At 42.8% G+C, this 12913-nt stretch overlaps 1 protein-coding gene across 5 annotated transcripts in view; it reads left to right on the forward strand.

Moving 5' to 3' along the window:
- fbxw12 (F-box and WD repeat domain containing 12) overlaps positions 1-12913 on the forward strand; it is a 55029-nt gene that overhangs the window by 10125 nt on the left and 31991 nt on the right. For 3 of the 5 annotated variants that reach the window (XR_009446492.1, XM_059649861.1, XM_059649860.1), the window contains exons 2-4: positions 3247-3505; positions 6621-6658; positions 11744-11907. Coding sequence is in view for 4 of the 5 variants with exons in the window: in XM_059649861.1 (XP_059505844.1) it covers positions 3404-3505; positions 6621-6658; positions 11744-11907 (304 nt within the window). In the remaining variant the exon portion in view is untranslated. The remainder of the gene's footprint in view (positions 1-3246; positions 3506-6620; positions 6659-11743; positions 11908-12913) is intronic. The other 2 variants (XM_048547509.2, XM_048547512.2) reach the window with 2 other exon arrangements.

Genomic DNA, 12913 nt, shown 5'->3' on the forward strand with positions numbered 1-12913 from the left:
TCTCCTGATTCTCCAAAGGCTGCCCACTGGCTACAAGACACAAGTCAAGACCATGATGGAATACTCCCCACTTGCCTGGATGACTATGGCTCCAGTAACACTCAGGAAGCTTGACATCATCCAAATATTATCCCTCTATGTCTTGTTTACTGAAAGTACCACATTTATATTGGGGATATCACTGATTTAATCTGAACTGCAAATCTTAAACAAAAATGTGGTATATATGCACTGAGATGACAAATGGAATGTTGAACCTTCTTGCTGTCATGCACTAACTGACAGGTTTGGAAAGAAATAAATAGAAAGGCACATAAACATGCAAAATACCAGAAGAATTGCATTGCATTATGTTGGATTTCATTTATGACTGTAACTACCTTAATGTCTTATCTTATAGCACTATAAACTGCATAAGAAGTTCAGAATATATTTTATTTGTTCATGGTATGTGGGCATTCTTGACTAGGCAATCATTTATTGCCCATCCCTAATTGCCATGGAGAACTTAGTGATAAGTTGAACCACCAGAATCCTTGCTATTGGGCGGGGAGTTTGAGGTTTTGACCCATCAACAGTGAAGGAACAGCAACATAGTTCCAAGTCAGAATGGTGTGACAATCAGAAAGGAACTTGCAGGTCATGGCATTCCCATGCATCTGCTGTCCTTCTCCATCTGGCTGATAAAAGTCATGGATTTGGAAGGTGCAGTTGAAGCTATCTATGTGAATTGTTGCAATGCAGCTTATGGATGATACACACTTCTGCCACTGTGCATTGGTGATGGAGGGAGGAAATGTTGAAGATGGTGGATGGGATGTCAATGAAGTTAGCTATTTTTTCCTGGAAGGTGTCAATTGTTATGAATGTTGTCAGACCTGTGTTGTCAGAAGTGAAGAGTATCCCATCACACTCATGATTTCTGCATTGTAGATGGTGGACAGGCTTTGGGGAGGCAGGAGATGGTTTACTGGCCATAGAATTCCTAGCCTCTGATCTGCTCTGGTAGTCATATTATTTATATGACTGCTCCAGTTCAGTTTCTGTTCGAAGATAGGACCCGGTGTGTTGAGAGTGGAAGATTCAGCAATGGTGATGGCATTGGCTGTCAAAGCATGATGCTTAGATTCTTTCATGTTGGACAGTCATTGCCTGACACTTGTTGCAGCAATGAGTCTTCCTTGGAAGTCACACAACTAGCCTCACTAACTTACATATGTTGTTGCTGTGGCAATATAATTTTACTTGTTACAAAGCTATGTAAAATCACATTTATGTACAATAGCCTTCCTAGACTCATTTGAGGTCACAGGTCATTCTGACCCAAAATATTCTCATTATTTTGAAACAACGCTGGTACCATCCTCTATATTATTCATTTTCATGATACTCCACTCAATTTCAAGAACGCTACAGTTTTGTACAGACCTAATTATGTCCATAACGCAAAAGCAGAAGTTGCTGGAAAAGCTCAGCAGGTCTGCGAAGAGAAATCAGTGACCCTTCATAATTCTGTTCATAATTGGCATTAATTTGAAATCCACAGTTTACATTTTGCAGTAGCCAGCCTTAAACATGGTATTTTCCACTGCTTCCAGCTGATACCACTGAAAGAACAGCTAATTGAACCCAATTGAAACTGGATCCTTGGAAGCTAGGTCTTTTTTGTTAGCTGCATGTAAAACTAGCCAACATGATGCAATTTAGCTTGAGTGCAATTCACAAAGCAATGCTGGAATTATTAGGAGAAGGGAATTAAATGTACTATTGCTGTTGCCAAAACCATTTCAGCCTCCACAGATTGTTGCTCGTTCTGCACCGACAGAAGAAGGTCGTTAATTGGTGGGTATCTGGCAAGTGATTAAAGTTTATTCTATTCTGAAGGTTCGAAATAGTATAACAGCTGATGGTAAAGTTAATGAAATATACATAAACATCATTAAATATAAAGTTGAATAAAATAACTAAGTAATTCCTTAGAACACATTAAAGATGGTAGGACAAGCAACATGTCACAGTTGCAGTATTTGGGAGTTCCTTTATACCAAATTTTTCCAAATCAAACATGTCTGTGGTACGTATTTGAAATTCACACAGCTTTGGATAAGACTTTATGAACTGCAGACTGAATTCCAGACACTGCCATGTATCGGGAAGGGGTAAAGTCGGCTGCATTCTTTGTACAGGGAGGTAGTCACACCTCGTAGTGTTGGATCCTCTGATTTGGTGAGTGTTCACAGGCAGCAGAGTGTGGCTGTAAGAGAGGCAGGCTAGAGGAGATGGGGTGTAAGAGGAGTCCTCTCAGTTTTTCGAATAGTCTAACAGGTTTGCGGTTCTTTTAGATTGTCTGGATGAGAGTCAGGGTTGCAGGAAAATCACAAACACCAGCGCAGTGAAACTGAGTAAATTGTTGAAGCTGTGAGCCGACAAGTCCTGGTCCTGATAGACTGCCACCCTAGAATCTTAAACAAAATGACTGGTGAGATAATTGACGCATTGGTTTTAATTTTCCAAAACTGCCTTAATTCAAGGAAGATATCATTAGATTGAAAAGGTCAGAAATCACACAACATCAGGTTATAGTCCAACAGGTTTATTTGACATCACAAGCTTTCAAAGCTCTGCTCCTTTGAAAGGTGGGGCCACTGTACCTGAAGAAGGGGATACACTCTGAAAGCTGGTGATAGCAAATAAACTGGTTGGACTAATACCCGTTGTGGTGTGACTTCTGACCTTGTCCACCGCGGTCCAATAGAGGCACCTCCACATCTTTGCAGCGAATGTACTGATTTTTTTCGGGGAGGGTCAGAGGCAAGAAAGACAGAAGTAGGAAAATATACGCTCAATTATAAAAACCGAAAGAACTGTTGTAAATCACAAACAAAAACAGAGGAACGGCCTGAGGAAAGGTCACTCGACCCGAAACGTTAACTCTGATTTCTCTCCACACATGCTGCCAGACCTGCTGAGCTTTCCCAACAATCTCTGCTTTTGTCAGCTCAACTGTAAGGGCTCTCCAGTTTAATGAGGACAGAAGTCACTCCTCGAACTGAGAAACACCTCGGTTTTACATCTTATTTCAAAGACACGTTGCAATGTAAAAGCGTGTCCGTGCTGCATTAGATTCTGTGCTGAAATGTCCCCAGTGGCATGTAGGATGCACCGCCCTGATGTATAATGAGGAACCAAAACTTGCGCTCAGGCTGCCTCATAGTCTCTACCGAGCTTGCTTTGATGTATTTGCAGCTTTGATTCAAATAATTGATCGTGTGGCTCAAAGTCTCGAGTTTGTTCGATAATTGTGCCTTTTGGGATGCCATAGTGGAGAGAAGAGCCCGGAAGCTGGCTGTATCTGGCACTGTGTCAAGAAGTGGCTCCTACGTGTTGCGGAGGTCTCGCTGGGATGGAGAGTGATCCAGGACCTGTCCTCACACGTGACTGTTTAATCTACATCTTCACTTACCTGGAGGCTGACGATTTGAGACGGGTTTCTCAAGTGAACGAGGTAAAGAGCTGGCCGAGGGGAGTTGTCCCAAACATTGTTAGCAGAAAGGACGTGGAGTTGCGGAACTGAGTACCTAGCAATCCCAAACCTGTTCCAAACTCCACACCGACCACAGTCAGCACCACCTGCCCCCAACACCAATACTGGGAAGCCCAAGGAAAAGCGGATGGGATTGGACGTGAGAGTCGGTATTACTCCTCCCGACTTCCAATGCTCACCCGTTTAGCACAGGAGTTGCATTTAGAAATATTGCAACCTAATTCATTCTGTTCATTTTTCCTCGGGTTGTACAACATTACCTTAGGCGAGTAAGTGACCTTTGTCAAGTCTGAATTTAGAAATGTCTAAGAGTTTCCAGGCTATGGATGGGAGACTGTTGGACGAAAAGATAACATATTTATGAAAAAATTATTTGTAAAAGGAATTGAAGTACTCTTGGGTCGTTTACAGATTACATTGTGCCCAACTTAAACAGAAAACCCAGTTTAAATCTTGAAAATGGGAACTGCAGATGCTGAAGAATCCAAGATAATAAAATGTGAGGCTGGATGAACACAGCAGGCCCAGCAGCATCTCAGGAGCACAAAAGCTGACGTTTCAGGCCTAGACCCTTCATCAGAAAAGGGGGATGGGGAGAGGATTCTGAAATAAATAGGGAGAGAGGGGGAGGCGGACCAAAGGTGGATAGAGAGGATAGGTGGAGAGGAGAGATCCCCTGAGGTAGGTCCGGAGGGAGGAGGGTAACTTCCTCAGGTTAGGCAACCTGGAAGAGGCTTCGCAGTGAGGTTAAAATTGTGATCAGAGATAATGGGAACTGCAGATGCTGGAGAATCCGAGATAACAAATAACAAAGTGTGGAGCTGGATGAACACAGTCTGCCTCCCCCTCTCCCCATCCCCCTTTTCTATGAAGGGTCTAGGCCCGAAATGTCAGCTTTTGTGCTCCTAAGATGCTGCTTCGCCTGCTGTGTTCATCCAGCTCCACACTTTGTTATCTTAAATCTTGAAAAATCGTGACAGCAACTCATTTGGACATTTTTGCCTCAAACCTAGAACATTAATTAAGTTGACACATGAAATAGGAAAGAGCACTAACAAAATCATTTCAAACTGAAACAAAAAAGTTGCAGGGCCTGCATCTTCCTGGATTCCAGTGACTGCCTATGTGGAGTTTGCACATTCTCCCAGTGTCTGTGTGGGTTCCCTGCGGGTGCTCTGGTTTCCTCCCACAGTCCAAAGATGTGCAGGTTAGGTGGATTGACCTTGCTAAATTGCCCGTAGTGTTCAGGGAGGTGTAGATTAGGTGGGTTAAAGGGGAATGGGTCTGGGTGGCATGATCTGAGGTTCGATGTGGACTTGTTGGGCTGAAGGGCCTGTTCCCACACTGTAGGGATTCTATGTCTGTATCTCTTATTCTTTCTTGCTAACCAAAGTTATACTCAATATCTCTGTAACTGTGACGATGGTGCATTAATTCTACTTGTGTCACTTGACAATCTTTTCTGACTTGCTTGATCCGAAGTGATTGAACACCCAAAGTTAAATTCTTACCCTCTGTTTAAATCCATTTATTGTCCTAGGCTTCTTACAGATCTCCTCCAGTCCATGTAAACCCAACTTGCAATGATTATCGTAGAATGATTTAGCAACAATGGCAGGATTGATAATCAAAGTTATGTAGTTTAAGTAAGCAGCCACTCAAACTGTAAACCCTTGTGACCAAAGGATTATCAGTCACCAAAATATAATCGACATTGGAATGAGCTATTATTACACTGACTTAAAGTATCTACGTGGTTACATTTGTTCTGGGAGCTCCAAACTTGGAGTACTCATTGCAGCAAACCATAAACTATCCAAGTTGTCAGATTTGTTAGCGTTATTTGATGATGTGACCAGGAAGGTTGATGAGGCCAGGGCAGTAAACATAGTCTAGATGGATTTCATAAGGTTCCAAATGGTAGGCTCCTCTGGAAGGTAAATTCGCATGGAATGCAGGGAAAGCTGGCAAATTGGATACACTATTGGCTTGATGGTAAGAGGCAGAGGGTAATATTGGAAGGATGTTTGGTGGACTGGAGGCCTGTAACTGGTGGTGTGCTTCAGGGATCAGTGCTGAGCCCATTGCTGTTTGTTATCTTTATCAATGATGTGGATGAGAATGTACAAGGCATGTTTAGTAAGTTTGCAGATGACACTAAAATAGGTGGAACCATGGGCAGTGAGGTAGGTTATCAGAAATTGCAGCAGGATCTTGATCAACTGGGGACGTGGGCCTAGAAATGGCAAATGAAGTTTAATGTATATGTGTGGGGTGTTGTAGTCTGGAAAATCACGTAAAGGTAGGAGTTTAATGGTGAATGGTAGGGCCTTAAGAAACGTAGTGGAACAGAGGGACGTTGGAGTTCAGGTGCATGGTTTTCGGAAAGTAGAGTCACAAGTAGTCAGGACAGTGAAGGCAGCTTTACGCTCACTGGTCTTCGTCAGTCAGGGCATTGAGTAGAGATTTTGGGAAGTTATGTTGCAGTTGTACAGGCCATTGGCGAGGCCACACTTGGAATATAGTGTTCAGTTTTGGTCACTTTGCTATAGGAAGGATGTTATTAAACTGGAAAGAACGCACATGAAATTTACAAGGATGTTGCCAGGACTCAAGGGACTGAGTTATAGGGAGAGGTTGGACAAGCCAGCATCTTTTTCTTTACAGTGTAGGAAACTGTCAGCAGATTTTATAATAGTGTATATGATCTTGAAAGGCACAGATAGGGGAATTAAGGATTACAGGACATTAGTTTCAGGTAAGAGGGGAAAGAATAAATGGGAACCTGAGTGTCAAAATTTTACATAGAGGGTGGTACACATATGGTGTGACCCGCCAGTGGAAGTAGTTGAGGTGGGTACATTAATAACATTTAAAAGGTGTTTGGACAATTAAGAAAGGTTTCTAAGCATATAGGCCAAGAGCAGGAAAATGGAGTTAGCATGGATGGCATGGACCAATTTGGGCTGAAGGGCCTCTCTCTGTTGTAGAACTCTATAACTCCATAAATGAATGGATTTTCTCCTTTAAATTCAAGGCTGACAGAGAATAAACATTTGATATCTTGTGATTACAGGCTTGGAATGATGCTGCAGAAACACCCTGGTTGTGGAGGTAAGATAGTCCATTGCTGTCACTTGCATGCTCTGTTGTGCCCACATTTGTGTAGTATCTGTCACAATCCCAGGAAATCCCAAGGCAATCTACAGTAAGGTGAAGTCACTGTCGCAATGCACGAAATATGATGAAACAAACCACAGTGAAACATTATGTTGATGTTTGAGGAATAACTTTTGGTCAGGAGGAACCAAGCTGTTCTTTGAATTGGTGCCACAGGATATTTTACATCTACCCAATAGGTTAGATGGGGCCTTCGCCAAAAGATAGCCTTTTTGCTAGTGCATTCCATCTCTGAACACAAGTTTACTTCTTGTACATCAACAACATCCTCACTAAACCCCTTGACATCCAGCACCCCTTCATGCTTCCTATATCAGTTAATATTGTGAATGATTTCTCCTATATCTCATACACTTTCAAAAGTTTTTTATTTATTCAGTCACAGGATATGGGCATCTCTGGCTGGGTCAGTATTTATTGCCTATCCCGAATTACCTAGAGGGCAGTTAAAAGTCAATCACATTGCTGTAGATCTGGAATCACACATAGGCAAAGACAGCAGTTTCCTTCCCGAAAGGTCATTAATGAACCATACGTTTTTCTTCCTGAAAATCAACAACAGTTTCATGATTATCATCAGCCTCTTAATTCCAGATTTTTATTGAATTCAGATTTCACTGTCTACTATAGCAGGATTCAAATCTGAACCCCCAGAACATTACCAAGATCTCTGGGTGAATAGTCTAGGGGTAAATACTACTAGGCCATTGCCTCACCTAGCGTGAGCTATCATCCTTCCTCATCAAATACTATGCTTGGCCCCTCTGTTCTGACAAACTATTATTTCTATTTCCAAGCTCTTTTGTACATATTTCCAGTCAGGTTTTTGCACCTTCCATAGCCAAATGCATAAATTAAGTGAGATCACAACGTGTAGAGCTGGATGAACACAGCAGGCCAAGCAGCATCAGAGGAGCAGGAAAGCTGGCGTTTTGGGCCTAGACCCTTCTTCAGAAGACCCTTTTTCTGAAGAAGGGACTAGGCCCAAAACGTCAGCCTTCTTGCTCCTCTGATGCTGCTCGGCCTGCTGTGCTCATCCAGCTCTACACCTCGTTAGGTCAGATTCTCCAGCATCTGCAGTTCCTACTATCTCTGCATAAGTTAAGTTCTTTGTCACTGTGCTTATTATCTGGGCATTATCCTTTCCTGATCACTCAGCATTCTATCAATGGTTGGTCACGCATCCCTCCTCCACACAGTAATAAAAGCAAAATACTGAAGATGCTGTAAATTTTAAATTAAAATGGAAGACAATGTAAATACTTAGTAGATCTGGTAGCATTTGTGTCTGTTTTTTCTAATTGGGTGCTGGCAGATCTGGTGAATATTTCCAGAGTGTGTGCTTTTCTTCCTTATGTTGTCCGGTTTGGTGATGCTGCTGTGGTTTAGCTCCATCCTTAATTTTTTTAAAACATAATTTGATAATATCCAGCAGTGACTTCTGTTGGAACGTCACATTTTGGCTCAAGCCATCCAGAGTCTGTCAAGAATATAACATGACCTCTTACATTGGCTTGATATCCTTTCTGTCCTGTTCATACTGGCACTTTTCAGCACATTCATTGATTAAACTTACTTTTAAAGAGCCTTTAAACTATTTAAATGATATAATAATTTTTTTTTTCTCCTTTTTGCACCAATTTCTTTCTACACTGCTGCTCTCTTGTTGACTGCCCACTGAAGTATGGTTTGAGGCACAGCTCAGTGACTAGGAACATCATAGGGGTTATCATATTCGAGATCCTTACCCACTTCCAGTTGTGGTTGCTGGATAATGAAGAGAAGCAGGAACTGTAATAATTTTTCCCTTTATTAGTAGGAAGGTAGCTAACCTAGAATGGTTATTAGATCAATTCTTGAATATTTCTGTTGAGTACAGTTCGACTCATGACTGGATAAGCCTCTGTCACCTGCCTGGGAACTTCTTCTTCTGTCTAGTTTTAAGTGCAGCATGGAGATTTTTTTTACATAGTAAAATATAAATACTGTAATTTTTTTATTTGTGTAAAACTGAGTAAATCAGAATGTAATTTTGTGAGTGATGTAGGTGTAGTATGTATCAGAGGACTGAGACAACAATACATTCATACCTTAAATTGCCTCATTATTTTTGAAGTTCATTCTTGCAGCATGAACATATCTGGCCTTGTTGCCCTTGAGAAAATTGTGGTGGGCCTTTCTCTTAAAACAACTGTAGCTAAGCTGCACTTTACAGTGCTGTTAGGTAGGGAGTTCCATACATTTTGACCCATAATTATAAAGCTATCCGAGTCCAGATAGTGTGCGACTTGCTGTCGTGGTGTTCCAGTGCATATCGTCCTTTTCCACCAGAGATATTAATTGCAGGTTTGATAAGTGTTGCAGAAGGAGCCTTGATGAATTGTTGCAATGTAGCTGAAGATAGTATACACTAAAGCTGTTGTTTGTCAGTGTGCGACGTTTTGACTTGTAGATGAAGTGCAGTAGACTGCTTTTTTTCCTCTCAGTATTATTGCTGTTGTGCCCACTAAGACCAGTGGTGAGTATTCCTATGGTCACCTGAGAAGCAGAAAGCCATTGTGCAGTCATTCACCACAAAATAATCAGCTTCTCTTGCTCTGGTAGCCAGCATTTATGTAGCTACTCTAGTAATTGGGGGCTTATTGATGGTTCAGAAGCAAATGTGCTGTCCTTGAGTCAAAGTTGACACCTTACGAGCAAGGGGAAGAACAGAAATCATGGATCCTGGTTCTGTCCTTGGGCCTGGCCTCTGTTTCCCACCCAAGCCTGTTGCTCTGTCCCCTGCCTCTACACTCAGCAGCTCTACAGCCAACACCATCCCCCAAGACCTCTCTCTCACTGAGGATGAACAGTCAGTCCTCAGTAAAGGACTCACCTTCATCCCCCTCCACACGAACATCAACGATTACTGCTCATGCCTGGGCGTTGAACAATTTTTCTGCTGCCTCCATGCTTACTCTTTTAACTGTGAGCCTAACCTTCCCTCTACTGACCCCTCCTCCTGGACACCACCCGAAGGCCTCCTACCCTCCCTTGACCTCTACATCTCCAACTGTTGTCACGACATCGATCGCCTCAAAATCTCCACCCCTCTCGCCCACTCCAGCCTCTCCCCGACGTATCACGCAGCCCTCCACTCCAATTCTAACCTCACAATCAAACCCACAGACAAAGGTGGTGAAGTTGTGGTATGACGCACTGACCTTTACATCGCCGAGGCCTCCTCCTACTGCACCCTTGATCATGACCCCACCCCTGACTGCCAAAACATCATCTCCCAGATCGTCCATAACTTCATCACCTCAGGTGACCTCCCACCCACAGCCTCCAACCTCCTCATTCCCGAACCCTGCACTGCCTGTTTCTATCTCCTTCTCAAAATCCATAAACCCGACTGCCCTGGCTGACACGTTGTCTCTGCCCGCACCTACCCCACCGAACCTATTTCTGCCCCCCTTAACAACTTCTCCTTTAACTCCTCCCACTTCCTACAGACAAAGGGCGCGGCCATGAAAACCCACAAAGGCCAAAGCTATCAGAGATAATGGGAACTGCAGATGCTGGAGATTCCAAGATAATAAAATGTGAGGCTGGATGAACACAGCAAAGCTAAAGCTGTTCCTGCCTCTTTGTAGATTACGTGGAACAGTCCCTCTTCCGCAGCTACACTGGCCCCATCCCACCTCTTCCTCTGTTACATCAACGACTGTATCGACGCCGCCTCATGCTCCCACGAGGAACTCAAAAACAGTTCATCAACTTTACTGACGCCTACAACCCCAACTCAAGTTCACCTGGACCACCCCTGATATCTCTTTCTCCTTCCTGGACCTGTCCATCTCTATCTCTGGTAACCACGTCGAAACTGATATTTATTTCAAGCCCACCGACTCCCACAGCTACCTAGACGGCACCTCCTCTCACCTACCTTCCTGCGCCACCTATCCGCCTCTCCCACCTCAGTGACCAACCCCCATCCCCACTTCCTACCTACATGCACCTTTACTAGCTTCATCCCTGCCTCCTTGACCTGTCCGTCTTCCCTTCCACCTATCCACTCCACTATCCATCTTCTATCATGCTCCCTGCCATTTATTTCGGAGCCCCGCTCTCCTCTCCCATTTCTGAAGAAGGATCCCGACCTGAAATGCCAGCTTTCCTGCTCCTCTAATGCTGCCTGGCCTGCTGTCTTCCTCCAGCATCGCCAGTTCCTACTATCTCTAAGTTCAGCGGGTCCCTTGGGTCACAGTCATTGAGCCCTCAGGACCTATGTGTCCCAGATCCTGCTTATGCCATTGCAGTCTCCAACTCCCTGTATTTTGCAAAGCGAATGGAGATCATGCTTAGACATTAATAGTGAATAAACTAGAGTTCTTTATGGGGCAGCACTTGGAAGTAGAATGTCATCCGAAAGCTTTATTTTCTTTAAAAATTTCAGGCTCTTAGAGGGAAGGATTCTGGTTAATCCAAGATGGAGGAGGGTCAAAATTGTGGCTGTTAGAGCAGCTCCTTTTTTTTGAGGTATTTTCAGCATTGGAGCTGAACTCCTTGAATTCTAGCAGCAATAATCACTTATTTAGAAGCTGTTGCACTGTTTTGTTACTTCGGGGAGAGGGAAATAATCAAAGCAATGCTACTTTAAAAAGTAGGAAGAGAGACAAAGCTAGTGACTACGTGGGAGTGAAACAAGTGAAAAGGGACCTAAGGGGCAACTTTTTCACGCAGATGGTGGTGCATGTATAGAATGAGTTGCCACAGGAAGTAGTGGAGGCTGGTACAATTGCAACATTTAAAAGGCATCTGGAGGATGAGTATATGAATAGGAAGGATTTAAAGGGATATGGGCCAAATGCTGGCAAACAGGACTAGCTTTATTAAGGATATCTGGTCGGCATGGACAAGTTGGACCAAAGAGTCTGTTTCCATGCTGTACATCTGTAACTCTTTACGACTCTATGACTTTGGATGATTCAGCTGTACCATATTTTTGACACATACACATGCTGTTTGAATTTATAGAAGATTGTGCTTGGAGCGCTGGATCTTCTGCAATCTCTCCAGTACAGATAGTGAAATAAACTCCTGGAAAAATTATTATTTACATCGTTCCAAAACAGAGCAGCACATGGCATCAGGACGTAGCACTACAGACTATAACTGCATAACTTTCAGGGGTCACACTGGTAAGTTGAATATGTTTGATTTTGTTGCAGTAAGGACAGTTCAATGGTTATATAGCTAACACAGGGGACAAATAGAATGAAAAAAAAGGTTATTCCAGCTGTTCCCTCTTAAGATAAGCATCTCAAAAAAAGACAAGTTGAAAATGGACGATTAGGCTGTTTTCATAGGGTTAACTGTTGCCTGTATGCAGCCATTTGTTGTCAACAAGCCTGTACTTACAAGACTGTTGTTGAATGACTTTGAGGAAGGGAAGAGTTAAATGACTGTAGCAAGTCATATAACATTGTACAAGCATATCTAAAAGTATAGGCTTGTCCACCTCATTCCCCTCTAATGTAGCAAATTACTGTGCAGCTCTTTGACAGAATTCCCTCTCATCATACCTAACATCATTTAAATATGGAAGACAGGCTCCTGAGCTGTGCACCAGGCAGATGCGCAAGTTTTTGGTGCAAAAGCAGCCATAGGCCAGCTGTACTTCGGCAAAAAAAATGAATAATAATCTCTGACTTCATGGAAATGAATAAAGGCTTCTGCTTAAAGATATTACATCATACTTACATTTGCTCTAAATCAAGTTTTTCCATAAAGCTCTCTCCTCATGCTGAATGCGAACAATGCTTTGCCCCAGATCATTTTATAATTATTCCCTTTCAAGTCGTTATTCCATTTATTGTTAAATAATATTCTACTCTTACTTTAACAGCCACTACTGGTCTTTCTGACCCCTTTCTCGTTTGTCCCTTGCAGAATCAAGCTTTTAAGAGATATCCATGACAAACTGCCTACATTTTATTCACCCCCAACTACCTGCTCCTGTCTGATAGTACTCCGATGGAGAATGCTAGGCCCTATGCCATCTTATTTCCCAATGTCCTGACCCCCATTTCCTTTCTGTACACTCAGGTACCAATCTCCTGACAACAACTGTTACACCCTTATTTTCTTCTAATGTGGTCTGAAGAAATGCCCAAGACCTAACAGAATGAAGGAATGATGGATATA

Source organism: Stegostoma tigrinum, chromosome 11, assembly GCF_030684315.1.
Source record: "Stegostoma tigrinum isolate sSteTig4 chromosome 11, sSteTig4.hap1, whole genome shotgun sequence".
Taxonomy (NCBI): Eukaryota; Metazoa; Chordata; class Chondrichthyes; order Orectolobiformes; family Stegostomatidae; genus Stegostoma; species Stegostoma tigrinum.